General features: G+C 41.5%; 2 protein-coding genes across 2 annotated transcripts; both read right to left on the bottom strand.

The window, feature by feature from the left end:
- Window positions 1-6,638: 6,638 nt before the first annotated feature.
- Window positions 6,639-10,741, bottom strand: LOC103186211 (peptidase M20 domain-containing protein 2). The gene is given in 7 exon segments (XM_042332871.1): window positions 6,639-6,756; window positions 6,759-6,818; window positions 7,590-7,640; window positions 7,643-7,690; window positions 8,467-8,527; window positions 8,961-9,371; window positions 10,718-10,741. Coding segments are annotated over 7 exon segments (720 nt in total). The 3' UTR covers window positions 6,639-6,691.
- Window positions 10,742-12,609: 1,868 nt separating this feature from the next.
- On the bottom strand, window positions 12,610-17,203 carry pnrc1 (proline-rich nuclear receptor coactivator 1). Its single transcript, XM_007905089.2, has 2 exons — window positions 16,343-17,203; window positions 12,610-15,097 (listed from the first exon to the last, which is right to left on the bottom strand). Exons 1-2 carry the CDS (start codon window positions 16,640-16,642, stop codon window positions 14,624-14,626), a joined length of 774 nt encoding a protein of 257 aa, XP_007903280.2. The 5' UTR covers window positions 16,643-17,203; the 3' UTR covers window positions 12,610-14,623.

The raw sequence follows: 17,203 nt of genomic DNA, 5'->3' as shown, positions 1-17,203 counted from the left end.
TATTCTATTATTCTATTCTCTTTTTCTATAACATGTTTAAGAAGGTTTAATTTATTCATACAAAGTGCCAGTCCATTCCATGAGTTAATTATTTTTAACTAACTGAGCAGGAGATTAGAAGATTATTATTTAACCGTGGAACAATATATAGCCAACACATATTCTAGCAGAAATGTTTGGGTGAAGTAAAGTTTCTACAATAAAGATTAATTGTAGCCAATTAATTAATGCATTGGTTGAATGAGGTCATACTTAAAGACTGATCCAAAATACACAATAAATCGACACCATTCAGTTAATATGCCAGCAGGTTAGAAATATTGCGTTAACTATTAAAGTAAAGAATTTTCAAATAAGAGGATATTTGTTTTTAGTAAAGTCTGAGCTATTGGAATCATGCATTCCAATTATTCTCTGGGATTAGCATTAGATTCCAAAGACTGAGAATCTCTACGAGAAAACAAAATAGCTCAGATTATATTTTGTTCTCCACCCCATTGCTTCACAGGTTGCTGTTTCTGTTTCCTTCTGTCTCACTACTATTTATTCCTGTTTCCCATTCGCATTCTTTTTTTTCTCCATAATTCTTCTTATTTAGTTAATTTGTTTCTCTCACTGCCTGTGTGATGATTGCAGTTGTGCGTTGATTTAGTCTCTGAACTGACAGTTGGCAGTAAATAAGAAATTGTTTATAGGAATTTCCAGTGTTGCCACAATAGGGCAAATTCATGCGGTTACGACCCTTAAATTGTTAAAATATATTAGCCTTTACATCAACAAGGTGACAATGGAAATGTCACTTGTATAGAGCCATTCACGTAGAATAATGTCTTGGAGTGATTCAGACAGACTAGAAGCCTAAAATGGTGAGGCGGAGGATAGAAAGTATGGTCTATGGACTAAAGATTTCTGGAAGGAGTTTTGAAAGAAGAAATTGAGAGTGCAAGGCAGTAGATTTTGTGAATTCCAGAGAGCAGCGGCAGAGAGGCAGAAACCGTTGCCACCATGGTGGGAAGGGGTTTTGTGAGACATGAAGCAAGCCTGTTTGCAGAATGAAGTGCGTGAAAGGGAGAGTGCATCTGGAATAGGTTGCAAAGGTAAAATGGGGCAAGGGTAGGGAGGGATCTGAAAGTCAGAACAAGGATCTTGAAGTTTTTCTGCTGGGGTACAAGGAGCCAGTGGGGCCTGGCAAGGATGAGTGTAGTAAGCACATAGTGGCGAGGACATTGTTTACAAATGGTCTGGATAAGTTGGATCTTGTAGAAGGTCGAGCTAGAAAGACTGGTAAGACGAGTGTTAAAAAAGTTGATTCCGAAGGCGACAAAGGAGTGAATGAGGGTTTTAGCTACACTTAAAGTGAGATGTTCCGGAGGCAGAGAAAAGGAGACTTGTTGAAGGGCTGGATTTAGGATTTCAAAGAGTGTTGAGTGTTGAACAAAATGCCAAGATTACACACTGGGATAGTAAACTGGGATAAGAGATGAAGCCAGAGCCAAACATGCTGGAATATTGCTTCTCCAGTCTTCATTAACACTTCTTCCTAACAGTACAGCAGAAACTCGGTGTTTTTTGTGTGAGAAACTGGCAATACAAAGTGAATTTTTGTTTTTGATATGTTGAATAAAATATTCTGTTGGTTATATGGTGAATATCTATTTTAAATCACCGTAATATCTTTGGAAATTGGCTGTCTTATTCTTCTTATAGGATTTTTCTGTAATTGTCAGTTTTCTCACTCGTTTAGGTTATGCCAGAATGCCGATTATCTTTTCAAAACAAGTTCAATATATATTATTCAGCGTATATAAAAAGTATATACGTTAAAGAATAACGTATGTTATAATTTCAAATTAGAAGGGGTGCAATGGAGAAAAAACATTAACTATCTGTTTTAAATCAGAACATGCCACTTATTATTTTACTTATTATAGTTGTTGTCATAAGATTCATTCTATCAAGTTGAGCATACTGTACAGATGACAACATACACGATTATGAAGAACAGACCCAATTTAGAGATACATAATTATGAGAACATTCAAGTGCACTTTCTTTTGCAAGAATCTTGCAAAATAGTTTTGTTTGACATTTCAAAAGACATGATATAATTGGATTCAGGAAACATCATATTTAGAGATATATTATTGCACTTTGGAAATACCACTAGCTTAAAGAGTAGGCTTTAATACACAATAAAAGCCTAATTTATTGCAAGAATAAACTCAATTACTCTAGTTTATAAGTCACATTTGTACCAGTGGTATTAGGAAGTACGGTGTAGTAGAATAGGAAAACTGAATAAAGCATTTGGCTAAGGCTTTCTGAACCATTGTTATAATTGTATTGCAATATATATGTCTCTTATGTTTCTAAAAGGTTTCATATCCACTCATTGCATGTCATTGCTACAGATTGATAAGCGTTTGATAATTCAATAATTTAAGTTTTTTTTCTTTCATGTCAAAATATTTACCTAAATTTGAGATGATATTCTATATTCATTAACTTCTTCTGGATTGAACTCTGTCACACAACCTTTACAGCTTTGAAGACACTGAACTTTCATCTTCTCAATGCTTTTCCCTCGGGTAACATGCTTAGAAGTGAATGATGCAGATTCTGTGAAAGGCTTTGGAGATTTTCAAACAATGATCAATGAAGCTGCAAAGTGTTCAAGGAGCGTTCCATTTGTGCACAACATAGAATGAAATTGATATGTAAAAAAAGACTGGTGGTTTTAATTAAAACAATAGCTTTCAAGGACATGCCTAATGTTAATCCTGTTTCTTTCAATTCCATACACATTTTTATATCATACCCAAATATAACCAACAGTTACCACCTCTCATTTTTAATAGCTTGAGTCTTAATGCTTCATATAACAAACATTCTTGCCCAATGAAATTTCCTCTAATCTGTTTACAGAGAAAGTCATATTAACAGCAGAGTTTGTAAGCATGACTTTCGTAAAGTGTCTACTGTATGTGTACATATACATTCAACTGTTGATCTATTAAAGCCTTTGACCCAAGCATTTTCTGCAAATGAACTTTGATGTATTTTTTACTCAGAAATGTTCTCCTCTCTCATGAAGCCACTTCTTTCCCTTCTATTAAGGGTACACTTTCAAGGGAAGCCAGTCAGTCCCTATTGCATTGCTCAATTGTTTATTGCTCTAATCACTGTAGCTCAGTGGTTAGAGCACTTACCTCACGAGCGAGAGACCTGGGTTTGATTCCTGACAGGGCAAAATGTTGGGCAAGTTTCCTTACTTCACGTGCCTGTTTACCTAGCAGTAAGTACGAACCTGGTTGTTAGTGAACTGGCGGATCGCGTTTCCAGGGGTAATAATTCCTTCAAAAAAAATAATAAGTTGGTCACTCAATCCAACACTGTTTATGGGACACTGCTGTGCGCAATTGGCTGTTGAGTTTCGCCCACAAAATATACAGTCAATTCACTTTACAGTTTAATAATCCTTGCATTTGATATAGCGCCTTTTCACATATTTGAGAATATACTATAAAGTGACCAATTTATTATTACTTTTTTTTGAAGTAATTTTAACCCCCAGAAAAGCAATCCACCAATCCACTAACAACCAGGGTCTTGCTTACTACTAGGTGAACAGAGGCGTGCAGAGTAAGGAAACTTGCCCAACATTTCGTCCTGCCGGGAATCAAACCCAGGTCTTTCAGTTGTGAGGCGAGTTTTCTAACCACTGAGCTACAGGACTCCACAGTATATCATGTGTAGCACTTTGACATGTCTCGAAGACGTGATAAGGCGCTATATCAAATGCAAGGACTATTATTATTATTACAGATCTGTGAGGCTTACATATAATAATCCTCGCAGTTGATATAGTGCCTGATCATGTTGTTGAAATGTTTCAAAGCATATATATTATTAAGTGAATTTACTGTGTATTTGTGGATGTGGATTTTCTTCCAAATATAAGACAATATAAAATGCATTTATAAATTTATCAGCTGGCAATACATATTCTCTATGCCAGCCTCCAAAATATTTTTTTGCTCACATCAAACTGAAACAAGTTGAAGACCTGTTTTAGTTTGATCATCGACAACACCAGTTGTCAAATCTGAAGATGTATCTAATACAGTATGATTAAAAACTTCAGTTTCTAAACTTCATTAAGTCAAGTTGTAATTGGATAGATACAATCGTTACAGTATTACTGTATATAAAATTGCACAAGTAAATTGTAGTTTCACAGCATGGTAATGTTTTATTTTCACTGTTAAAAAGCAAGTTGCACATAAGAAATTAGTAAAATAAAACAATCAAATACAATTCAAAATTTCATTTGTACGGCGCCTTACACGCCAGGAGGATGTTTCAAGTATTTTTTAAGTGCTCTGGAGCATTTTTTAAAAAGTTTTCTTTTCCGATCCCACTTCTCTCATTACTGCTGGTCCAAGGTAACTTCACCGGCATCTTTAAAGCATGAGAGATTTAAAAATAAGTGTAGTGTAGTGATTACTTGTAGGTGTGAACAAGGCACCCAATTTGTACATAACTAATTTATCTGGAGAATTGTTCACCAGAACATTGGGGGAAAAACTCCCTTCTATTTTCAAATAGTGTTGTGATCTTTAATGTCCGTTAAACATGTAAACAAAACCTCAGTTGTAAACTCGCAACAACAATAAAATTACATTTATAGAGTGCCTTTCACGTCGGGAGGACGTCCCAAGGAGCTGGACAGTCAGAGGTCAGGACCCAAGTATGGGGGAGGGATGGTGTAGGGATGAGGGAAGGCAGAGAGGTGGGAGGGCGACTGAAGGTACGATCGAAGAGAAGGGTCTTGAGACCGGCCTTGAAGGAGGCAAGGGAGGAAGCGAGGTGAAGGGACTGTGGGATGGAGTTCCAGAGTATGGGGGCAGAGAGGCTGAAAGCCTGGCCATCAATGGTAGGGCGGTTCGGGTGGGAGACATGGAGCAGGCTGGAGTCCGCTGAATGGAGGGAGCGGGCAGGTTGGTAGCGAGTCAGCAGGTTAGAGAGGTTGGAGGGCCGTGGATGGCCTTGAAAGTGAGGACAAGGATCTTGAATTCAATCCTCTAAGGGATGGGGAGCCAGTGGAGTCGGGCGAGGGTTGGAGCCAGTGAGGAGAGGGATATAGGAGTTGAGGGAGATGAAATGGTTGTCAGAGACATCCGAGATGCTGAGGCCAGATTGAACGGGTGGTCGTGAACGTGGGTAGCAGAATGGATGTGGAGGGAGAGGTTGAGAGAGGAGAGGAGAGAAAAGTGTGAGGAGGTGGAGCAAGAGGGGGTGAAGTGGAGGTTGGAGTTGCCTAGGATGATGAGGCGGTCGGAGCAGAGGCAGAGGGAAGCTAGAAGGGTGGGGATGCCAGAGATGAAGGTGGGGGGAGGATTTTGGGGGGGGTGGCGGTAAATTAGGAGAATTTTTAGTGAGAGATGAGAGGACTGGCAGAGGGTAAGGTGTTCAAAAGGGGAATGAGCCAGCGGAGCCAGGGGTATAGGGCAAATGATGCCCTGGAGATGAAGGCCACACCACCGCCATGACGGTTGGGGCATGAGGCATGGTGGTAGGTATAGCCGGGTAGTGTGGCATCAGCGAGGGGGAAGGTGTCACCTGGGGTGATCCAGGTTTCTGTGAGGACCATAATTTCAACCTTCTCATCGAGGATGAGATCATTGACAGTCAGGTCTTATTGCAGATGGAGCGGACGTTTTAAAGGCTAATGTGGAGTGGACAGTTGGCAATGATGAATTAATAATCTATACTGCACATGCATACTTCAATACAGGACCATGGATCAATAGGTTTGGGCTTCATTTCCCGTGATTGAATGCAGCCGGCAAGTGCAGGATCGGTGTTATGAATATGACCATTGCAAATATATCTAAGTGGTTTTGGTAGGAAACTGAATGGGACTTGGATGCATGTGCAATTTAGGCATGTACAACAATTTACAAATGCTCTAGAATGTACCCTGGTGAGGGGCACTATATAAATGCAAGTTGTTATTGATGACAGCCTTGTTCCTCCCTACCTCTGTGACCTGCTGACCCCATATCAACCTGTCCGCTTCCTCCGCTCAGCAGGCTGTGGCCTGCTCCAAGTCCCCTACCCGGTCTGCCCCACCATCGGCGGTCAGGCCTTCAGCCTCTCTGCCCCCACTCTTTGGAACTCCATCCCACATTCCCTTCACCTCATTTGCTTCCTTGCCTCCTTCAAGGCACGTCTCAAAACCCTCCTCTTCGACCACGCCTTGGGCCACCCTACTACTCTTCCGGGCCCCCACCCTCTCTGATCCCGAACTCCAGCTCGGTTCCAAATCCATTACCATCCAGCACCTTGGGACATCCTCCCGAAGTGAAAGGCGCTATACAAATGTAATTTTGTATTGTATAATAAGAGTTATGTGAGTTTTACTGTATTTCACCTACAAAAAGACTTTAGGTGTTGGTAATCTGTTAATCCACCAATAATACATCACTTTATATAATTCACATGATACTGAACTTTTTTGTGATTGCTTTTACAAGTACATCATAAAATACATTCATTAATTCAATACAGAAAGCATGAAAAATTAAAGAGTCATGTGATAGGTTTTATTTCAAAAAGCACATCCAACTCCCCTTCCTGATCCAGTGAGAGAAAGCTCTGCAGTTCCACAGGTGATCTTCATTCCATTTTATAATTTAATCTTTTTAAAGTCTTCCTTCATCTGCTGCAACAGGTCTGGATTTAAGACAACTCCAGTGCAGTCATTACCACAACCTTTGCTGTTCGCAGAGCATAAAACTGGGCTTCTTTGGACCCTGCAACCACATGATACCACTGAAGTTAGCTGATTGGCTTGCTTTAAGAGCTGAAACTGTTCATTTCTCTGCTATTTTAGTCAAAAACAATGCTTGCTAAGAAATGTTTAAGATTGCAACCATGGTAGTTAGTTAATTCATGTCTATATATAAGTACAAAACCTACATACGTTGGATAGGTTTAATCATGGAAAATAAACATTTCTCTAATGAGGGAGCTTGCATCAGCACAGACATGTTGAGCTGATTAGCTATCTGTGCTGTAGGATTCTGTGAACCCAATTCAAAGAACTTGCTCTGTTATCTAAATTAAATTCTTGGGAGAGAAATAACTAGTCATGTAATTGGACAAAGCATAATCTTACCCAACAGCTGTCACCCTACGTCATAAGTATAGGAGTTTGTTCCTATGAGTAGCACATTTGTTCCAACATAGTACAAAAATGTTCTCATATTAACTTCATGTGATTCACACACAATTGAATGGGTGATCGAAGGCACAGTCAAAGAGAAGGGTCTTGAAAACGTCTTGAAGAAGGCAAGGGAAGGGGCAAGGAGGATGGACTGCAGGATGGAGTTCCAGAGAGTGGGGACAGAGTGGCTGAAGGCCTGCTCGCCAATTGTTAAACCTAATACATTTAAAAAAGAAAAAAAATCACATAGAATAAATGTGTTAGGAAAAACGATTAATATTATTTACTCTTTAGATCATGCCCTGCATTGGACATGCATTAAAAGCAACTCTGCAGAATGGTAACTGAATACACTTACAGGCTGCTGTGGTGTATTCCTCGGTATGATTCAATACTGAAGGTCCTATGTAAAGGGGTGAAATCCAGGAACAAAAGACACATTCCCCAAATCTGTGGAACCTGAAGAAAAACGAAAGGGTACAAGAAACAAAGTCATCTTTCATTAGGTTTATATAAAGCACTTTTCAGAAATGGTGGTTGGAGAAGGCTGGAGTGATGATGCTTGTTTTATTTTAAATCTGATTAACTATTTCAAGTTAGCAATAACCGGGGCCAATAGAAAAGTGCGGTCGTACTTGTTCCGTGGAATCAGCTACAAACACCCACTCCGCTACAAACCTGTACGCACAGTGTGCTAGGCCATAGGCTTCTTGTGCTGTTTGCCCGAGCCTGCTACTGTTGGGCGGAGTGGCTCCAGACCCACATGTGCGGCGAGGGGAGTGTTACGATTGCTAAAGTGGCGCAATCGGGAAATAATAATAATCCTTGCATTTGATATAGTGCTTTTCATATCTTCTAGACGTCTCAAAGCGCTTCACATAATATACTGTAAAGTGATCTGACTGTATATTTGTGGGCAAACGCGGCAGCCAATTGCGCACAGCAGTATCCCACAAACAGTCGTAGATTGAAAAGGACCGATTTATTATTGTTTTGTTTTTTGGAGGGATTATTATTAGGAGTGTGGAGTAAGGAAACTTGCCCAAAGTTTTGCCCTGTCTGGAATTGAACTCAGGTCTCTCGCTTGCGAGGCGAGTGCTCTAACCACTGAGCTACAGGACTTCTAAATCAGCTTCACCTGCTACTGAGTAAAATAGGATAGAAATAGCAGCTGTGTGAAATAGCAGCAGTCAGGTGGTGTGTCACAGTGGAAAGCTATGCATTTTTTGAGTTACCCTCTTGCAGTAATCGAACACACCCCTGGGGTCCTAAATCTTGACCCACGTCACCCAACATCTAATGCATTCTTCTAATTGTCAACCTGGCTCATTTGACAGCACTTTCACTTCTGAGACAGAAGGTTGTGGGTTCAATGATAAGATAAGATTGTTTGATCAAAAAATGTGTTTAGTAAAGCAAAATCCAGATGTCTTTACAAGGTATGTATGTGATTTTAATGTAAGGATAATTCTCAACAAAGCCAGATCAGAGGTTTAGAACAAAGTAGGACAACATAAGATTTATTTATGAACAACTGTGATGGACAAAGTCTGGTCTTCTTATCTCTTTCATAGCACCAGAATTGATCAACTTGTCTTCTCCTGGCCAATAATCCCCCAAATAAAACTGGCCACTTACTCCATGGTTGTTTGTGGGGCAATGCTACACGTAACTGGCTGCCGTCTTTGTCTACCCTCCACAACATGATAAGGATTATATTTCACATTACACTATTTGCCTGAACTTTTCCATCAGGCAACGTCTCCAGAACCAGCTTGAGAGCCAGGCTGGCCGCCACCCCAACCTCAGCGGTCAGCTTGTGGCCACAGGTTTGTTTTATCTCGGGCAGGGCATCATCCTCGCTCAGGAACCTGACTGTGAGGCCTCCTGTTGGACCTCAATCTGCCCTGAAAGCCATCTTCAACTGGTAGTGACTCTTCACCCGCCAGCAGTTGCCCTGAGCCTGAACCCGCTTCTCCTGGTACGTCAGCTCCGGTGGCCTCCAGATCTTGTCGCTCAGAGCCCCCAGCTGAGCGGCAGCAGCAGTCCAGGAAGCTCGAGAACTGCCGTTTGTGCCCCGTAAGCTGTTTGGCCTCCAACCATCCGTTGGGCATACCCGCGAAACATCTGTGCCGTCACACTAACCCTGCGGTGGCTTTCAAATCAATGAGCTTTCCTCAGAAATTACAAGATGTTCATAGCCCAACGTCCACCAAATACTAGCCCAAAAGAAGCCTAATATTATTTTGAGTTGTTTCCTAATGGGCAGCAGAGTGGTCTGACTTAGCTTTACTGCTTTTGAAAGTGTGCAAGATCTTCAGAAAAAGTTTTTTTCTGCGCACTGTACAACACAAAACAGGACCAATCTGGCAACATGAAGCTGCGCCGCAGTCCCTTGTATAGTTAGAGGGGAGGGGTGTGTTGAGCGCTGCACACCTGCCATCCTCTTCACCCAGTCTGGGGCTTGCCCCCCACATCAGGTTACAGTCGGACCACAACTCCCCGAATCCTGTGAAATAACCCATATCCCCAAGCTCCAATGGCCATCCTCTCATGTCAATCTGAGTCCCCTTGCCCACACATACACTTCTTTTGTGAAAGCTCCAGCGAGTCAATTAAGAATAATAATCCTTGCATTTGGTACATTACCTTTCAGCATCAGCAGGACATCCCAAAGGAGGGTAGTCCATCTCCAAGCCCTCCAATGGATTTTTACTGTAACCTAGTGACTATTTTGTGATGAATGCAGCAACCAATCTTTGCACACCGCAATATCCCAAATCAGATAAATGTTGTGGTTTAAAATCGAACAAAATGGACCCATTTTATAACCTGTAATGTTTGTGCAAAACGCTTTTATTGTGAACAATTGGAATGGGAAAATAACTTGACAGTTCATCCACTTGTGACTCAGTAGGTGCAGCCCCGGACAACTATAATTGTTCCTGGACTTCGATCTCAATCACTTAATGTAAATTTTTAGTATTGAAGACTATTTCCCAGGCGAGTACCCTGTAGCCGGTGTCAAAAAGAGAAGGGAGCTTCTCCTGGTGTCCTGGCCAACAATCCGCCACATTAAATATGGTCATCCATTTCATGTCTGTGAGAAATTGCTGAGTACAAAGGTCACCTACAAATAGTCACTACACTTTACAGTAATTCCTGTGAAGTGCTTTTAAGAAGTCTTGACAAAGTGAAAGGATGTTATATCAAATTCAAGAATTTTTTTAATATAAAAAGTTCAAGGCAGTGAATTTAAGAATTCACTAGAGCTGGTTCATGTTAACTCCAGTTTCAAGGTCCCGACGTGAAAGGCGCTCTATAAATGCAATCTTGTTGTTGTTGTTGACGGCCAGAAAAAGAGAAAAAAAAACTTTCAACACCATTGAAATACTGAGTGCAATTCAGTATCCCATTATTGTACTCAACTACATATTTACAGTTGACTGCTATACACAATAAAGTATTTTTACTTGATCCATTTACTTGATAGTAGCAGAAGTAAGCCATTCAGCTCATCAAACCTGTACCAATACGTTAAATCAGAGCTCCTCTTTAATCCCATTTTCCACCTTTCTCCATATCGCTCGCTAAGTCTTACTTCCCAAGAATTTTGGGTCAAGATGTGCTAAATTATTGTGCAAAATTATCTGTAAATATATCAACATTCTATAATACAATTGGCAATTTTGTTTAATAGTGCATATGATGCTATATCAACTGTAGTACTGTATGAAATAAATAAGTTAATCAATATGAACAAGACAGCAAAAGAACAGCAGCCTGTTATTCTCTAAGAGCATACCAGATCATAATTAAGAGAAGCTGATATCCATGCGCATATTTGCACCTACATTAATGCCAAATGGTTTACATATGAATGTCTCAAAGTAAATTTTTTTTAAAAATATTAAAATCTTTAGAAATGTTCAATGGACTGCATAGGTTCATTGTTTTTTAAAAAAAGTTCTGTTTGTATCATCTGCTGCTATATTACAGCTAACCAAGAAAGCAAGTGCTCCAAATTGTTTCCCAGGCAGTCTCATCTTACTCGCCTAAATTGAGTATTGGATTAAATATGTAGAAGTTATACCAGAATCTGTTTGTTAAGCAATTTCTTTTTCAGCTTGAGAGAAATGACTTTTTCTCATGTTTTTGTTAATGTTCCTGCCAATCTCCTGGAAGGATGAGTAGACACCCTCATCCACTTTTTCCTGGAGATTGAAAGGAACAACCAAAAATTACATTTGTATAGCGCCTTTCACGTTAGAACGTCTCAAGGCTCCAGATGGTCAGAGATCCGCACCCGAGCTGGTGATTGGTGGATCCTGCTGCTGAATGTCGGCAAGTCGTAAGTCATACTCTTTGGCTCCAGGCAACATCTTCCTCTCCACCTTCAAATCCCACCTTAAGCCCTTCCTTTTTGATTGTGCTTGCGGTCTCCTCCCCACTCCGGCTCTACCTGGCTCTGTGTCAGACTCCACCACGTCAAGTGTTCTGGGACGCTACCCAGTGTGAAGGGTGCTATATAAATGCAAGTGTTAATTCTCCCACTTCTTTCCGAAGGGAAGGAACACTCAAACTCAGCTTGCTCTTGGTCACAAACAATGTGAACAATCTTGGTTAGGTTGCAGTATGCAATTGGCAGAGGTCCTTGAATTGCAAACAGTACAGTAAGCAAAAGTGCTGTTTAAAATTATTCCCCCAAATTGAAAATCCACAATAAAACTAGTACACTTCTTTAACTAAATGATAATTGGGAATGGGGGGGTGGGGGAGATGAAAGAAAGAATGGATCTCAAATGTGAAAAACAGAAACACCATCATTATTTTTTGGAAAGATGATGCTATTCAACCTCTTCTGTAGTGGTATTCCTCTCACATTACTTAAACCATTAATTTGCAAAAAACAGGAGACAGGAATGTTATCTATATATAGTAGTAAATTATTATACACCCAATTTAAGCACGCAGCCAATTGTGGGCATAGAACCACAGAAGGCCATTTGGCCCCCGAGGTCTGTTGGTTCTTTTAAAGAGCAATCCTTCCAGTCTAATTTACTTATCTTTACTCCATACTGCTGGAATTTACTCCTTTTTAGTTATCTATTTAGTTCCCTTTTGAAAGCTATTATGAAATCTGCCTCAACCACTGCTGCTGCCAGGGCACTCCATATCCCTGAACACTCTGCGCGCAAAAACATTCTTCCTAACCTGCCCATTTGCTGCCATCACAGATGTGAATCAGGATTACACCACTTTATATGCATTTGGCCGTTCTATACACTGCTCCAAGAGAATTTTAAAATAATTCTAACACGACAGGTATGAAAGACTGCACATACATAAATGTCTACTGAAGATAAACAAGACAGGTCTCAGGGACGCCAATTATATTTTATTTGCTTTTGAAAAACTGCCAATTGGTAGGAATCGTATAGCAAAGGAACCTTACAAATAAAATGTTGCAACAAAACATCTTCACTTTAGGAATGCAAGTCGGCATTTCTGGGATTTTTCAGTTTTACATGTTAACATACAGAAATCTGGTCAATTAGTAAGTAGGTAATGGTATCTTAAAAATAGCCATTGGTAAATAACTGCTAACTTAAATGGGGATTAAAAAAATTACTTCCTTTTTTTTTAGCTTGTAAGTTTATACATTACGTTTCCAGGGTAATATTGAACTTGTATAAGGAGCCTTTAAGTCACAGGAGCCTTTTAAGTGCAAGACTCTGCATTTGCAATTCGGTCTGCAACAGATAAACAAGTGACAAAGGATTTAAGTGCCATAGGTGTTATCCACACAGCAAACATAGGACTAAATGTAGCAATATGTATAATCAATTGATTCTCACCCTTCAAAATACTCTTTGCCAATCAAATGTTTAATGTAAACAATTTGTTTCATCTTTGCCATTTAGTTACTTTTGAGGGAATAGGAAGGGCTGTGTAGAAGAAATGCATGTATAGGTTTACAATCACCATACATAGCTAATGGACAGCTTGCAAATGCATGCTTAGTCACATCACCTTTCAATATAAATTTACACTGTACACCACATAAGTCTGCAGAGCAACTGCAGCATAGGCACTTGAAAGCCAATATATAGCCAGATTAACTTGTATTGATAACCATTTACATTTTATGGTATTTAGACCAGATTTAAGTTTTCAGGAAGACAAAATTATATTTAAACAAATGTCGGTATAAAGTAACCTTACAAAACTAAACATACTAGCTAGCTGCCTTAACTTTAGAAGTGCAAGTTGACATTTTTTTCTGTGATTATATTTAAAGTTTGTGCAATGTGATTCCTCCTCAGAAATTAGTCAACAATACAGTATTTTAAAACCAGAGAGAATAGGTAACTTTACAGTGAGTGACAAGAGGTTCCACTCCATTTCTGTTTGCATGTTTTGGTCCATTATGAAGCTTTCAGTCATGGGAATTGGGGTTTAAATTACTTGTTAACTAGCAGCCTGTGCGAGTACCTTTCCTCTTAAGTCTACAGATTCAACCACAAAAGGACTGCTGGCACAAGTACTTCCCACAATTTACACATACCTACAGAATCTACTTCTTGCTTACTGAAGTACTACTGTAGCAAATTGAAACAAGTCAGTTGGGTTTTTAGAAGATATGACTTGCCATTTCCCAGATAGCAGTTTAATTTAATTAATTTAGAATATTCAATTAGAAGTTTCAAATTTAGAAGGTACATATACAGATTAGCTTCTTTTTAAAATTTCAGGAGTTTCCAACAATTTACATTATAACTTCAGTTAACTCTGATTTAGGAATTTAGGTCAAATTAATTTGTTTTTACCTTCAACACAGCAGTTAGGGGAATTACTATTGGTGATCACTCACATATTGAATACTGAAGAGTGCAAATTGCATCTTGTTGATATTTATCTACAACAATACAGATAAAGACAGTACTTAGTTTCTCAGACCAGGGATTTTCCCCTTCAGATTGCAAACTGCTAAGGTTTTACAAAGGATTGTAGCCTCTGCAAATGGACGCTTCATCTCTTCCTTTTTTGTCTTTCCCATTTTATAAACAAAAATAAAAACATTAACTGTGCTCATCAACTGGTGTAGCATAATGCATAAATTCTTTCATATGACAAACTATAATTCCCCTCTCTGAACATGAAAAACTATACAAATAATTACATGGTTTGCAGTTATATACACAATCCCACTTCATTACTAGCACCATCTGTACAATGCTTTTTTAAAAAGCTGAAATGAGAAACTTACAACAGTCTAAAGTTCAGGACCTTCCGCTGCAACCTGCTGAATCTCAAATGAAACGTTCTTAGTTACCGCCTCAACTGAACTGAGCCATATAAGGTTTTTCACTAAACTGAATCGTTCTTGAATTATGCATTAACTCTTAGTAAAGTCTTCAAGTGAACAGTCATTATTTCCTTACTTTCGTCAGGATATTGAGTATGGGGCCCCACCCAATGACTGGGTGGTTTAGGTAGGACACTAGGGGAAGGTGGCTCGCTGAACTTTGGCCCAGCATAATGCTGATCTCCTTCAGGGCTCAATACAGAATTCAAATTGGCTTCCTGTAACTTCACACTTGTTTTGCAATTGTTTCTAGGATTAATGTTTTTCTTCCCCTCTTTTCTGAGTATGTTGCGACGTTCAAGACAAGCGGTGTTCTGGCCAGGGCTATTTTCACTTCTCTTTGAGGCTCTGAGTAATGGTGCGTTGCGCTTGTTTCTTGGTTTGGTGCTACTTAAAGATTGGCTGAGCTCTTCAGATTTATTTACATTGTACACAATTTGGGAATGTGGAACAATTACTTTATCTGATTTTCCCATCTTCGATTTCGATTTGATCACCTGCAACAGAAACCAAAACAATCTGAATTAACAGGAGCAACGCGCTGCCAGGACGAGTTTAACCAGAGCTTTACTGAAAAATTAAACTCCTGTAATTGAAATTTAAGAGGATGACAAATGCGATTCTCCCAGACCAACTGACAAAATAAAGTTGCGCAATACACAAGGCGAGTAAAGCACTCGTCAAAGGCAGGCGATCCTTCTCACATGACTGACTGCCGGCCACAACCTGCCTCCGAGGGCGTGTTGTCGATCGGATGACAAGCGCTGGCAGATCAGCCGTCACCCACCTGTGACCCGCAGAGTCCTACATGAGCGACTGCTCTCGGTGCACGTACACTGAAGGCTCAGTGCCAAGTGCCGCCCACCCCCACCCGGCAACGGAGAGCAGCGAAACTCCCCCCCACCGCGGCATCAGACCCCTCTCCACCAATGCGGCAGGTGGGGCGGGTTCCCAGGTGGGGTTGTTGTGCGTGAACATAAACAGCTTTTGTGCGGGAGCCTAATTTTGAAGCTATTAATGTAAACCTGGAAAACTCGCATTTCCTCTTTGAGGGACGTGTTCTTAGCTTCAAAAGCCCGAAGCCTGAATCGGCCACTGTGTTAGCCCTCACTGGGCGGCGCACAACATCGGGTCTCTGCCCCACCACTCGGCCCCAGAAAAACACACCCGAAAACCGTCCAAGTCGGTTTGGAGCGGAGCTGCTAAAAGGTCAACCCAAACCGCTTTCGAATGCGACACCTTCATCTGATCCGTGAACAGGAATAGCACTAAACCGCCCTCTCCCAAAATAACAGGAAACACAAAAATAAAACGCGTCTTTGTACATTTTTTAAAAAAAAACTCGCCTCAACTCGAGGATAGGTTTGAAAACTCAAGCGAAAAAGTCAGCTCCGACGTTATATTTGAGGGCTAAGGGCTTGGAGAGGGAGAGTTGGGAGGGTGGGGAAGAGAGAAGATTTTCGTCCCATTTAATTTTTTTCGGGGGAGGGGGGGAAACCTGCCCTCCAGTTTGGGGAAAAAAAGGGGGTTTGAGATCCGAACTCCCGGGAGGAGAATAACAAACATCAAAAACATGGAATAAAAATTCAAAATAAAAAAGTGAGAGATGGAAACTTTTTTTGTGGGAGGAGGGGAGGGAGGGAGAGGGAGAGGGAGTGAGTCGGTATCGAAACGAGTCATTTATCCCGGCGTCACTTCAAAAAATAAGACATGGGATGAGCGGGAGCGGCTCAGGCGCTTACCTTGCTCTCCTCGCCGGGTGTGAAGATGGCGGTCGCTGCTGCGGTTGTTGGAGCTTCTCCCGTCTCCAGGCTGCCGGCTCCGCTCTGAGGGTCCGGGGCCGGCTGCGGCTTCCTCGCCTGGTGCTGCGGTCGGTGCTGCTGCTGGTGCCGCTGGAGCAGCGTGGCGCAGGGCGACGAGCGGATCTTCCAGCCGCGGCTCACCGCGGGCCTGGCGTGAGCGGTGCCGTCGCCCGTCCTCTTACCGCCGCACGCGCTGGCAAGCGGGACCTGGGGAGGACGGGGCGGAGGCAGCGGGTGCATTTCGATGCCTTTCCGCTCTTGGGTTACCGCTGGAAACGGGTAGGAGTGGGGCGGGGGGGGGGGGGGGAGAAAGAAAGTCCGGTGATAAGGTGGGAGGAGGGGGTGAGAGATCACAGCAGCGAGAGAGAGGTGATCAGCGAGTGCACACGGGCTGCTCCCCTCACAGCACCTCCCGTTTCTCTGGCTTGTTTATACCAGCAGAGACTTTGCCAACAAGTCCATGAAACAAACCCCGGTCACTCCGCTGCTCTACTCCCTCACACACGCACTGGGTATTGAACGCCGAAGACGGCGGCGGTGGCGGCCCGACCTGAGCCTAACTTCCTGTGATTGTTCTGTCACTCGCACCCCGGCCCTCAAACCCCGCCGGGCCCTCTTATTGACGATTATTGTCTTTCTCGGGTAAACGAAGAAGAAACTTTCTAAAAAAAAATGAACAGCCGGATAGTGGGACTGTGGTTGCACTGACCGCTTGCGCCGCCTCGGCTTCATACATACATATACCCCGGGCGGTCACTGAAAACCAACTGTCACTGACGCACTTCAACTGCCTCCCTCCCC

This window comes from Callorhinchus milii, unplaced genomic scaffold (assembly GCF_018977255.1).
Source record: "Callorhinchus milii isolate IMCB2004 unplaced genomic scaffold, IMCB_Cmil_1.0 Scaffold3, whole genome shotgun sequence".
In the NCBI taxonomy this organism is placed as follows: domain Eukaryota; kingdom Metazoa; phylum Chordata; class Chondrichthyes; order Chimaeriformes; family Callorhinchidae; genus Callorhinchus; species Callorhinchus milii.
This window is presented reverse-complemented; position numbering and strand designations above follow the sequence as displayed.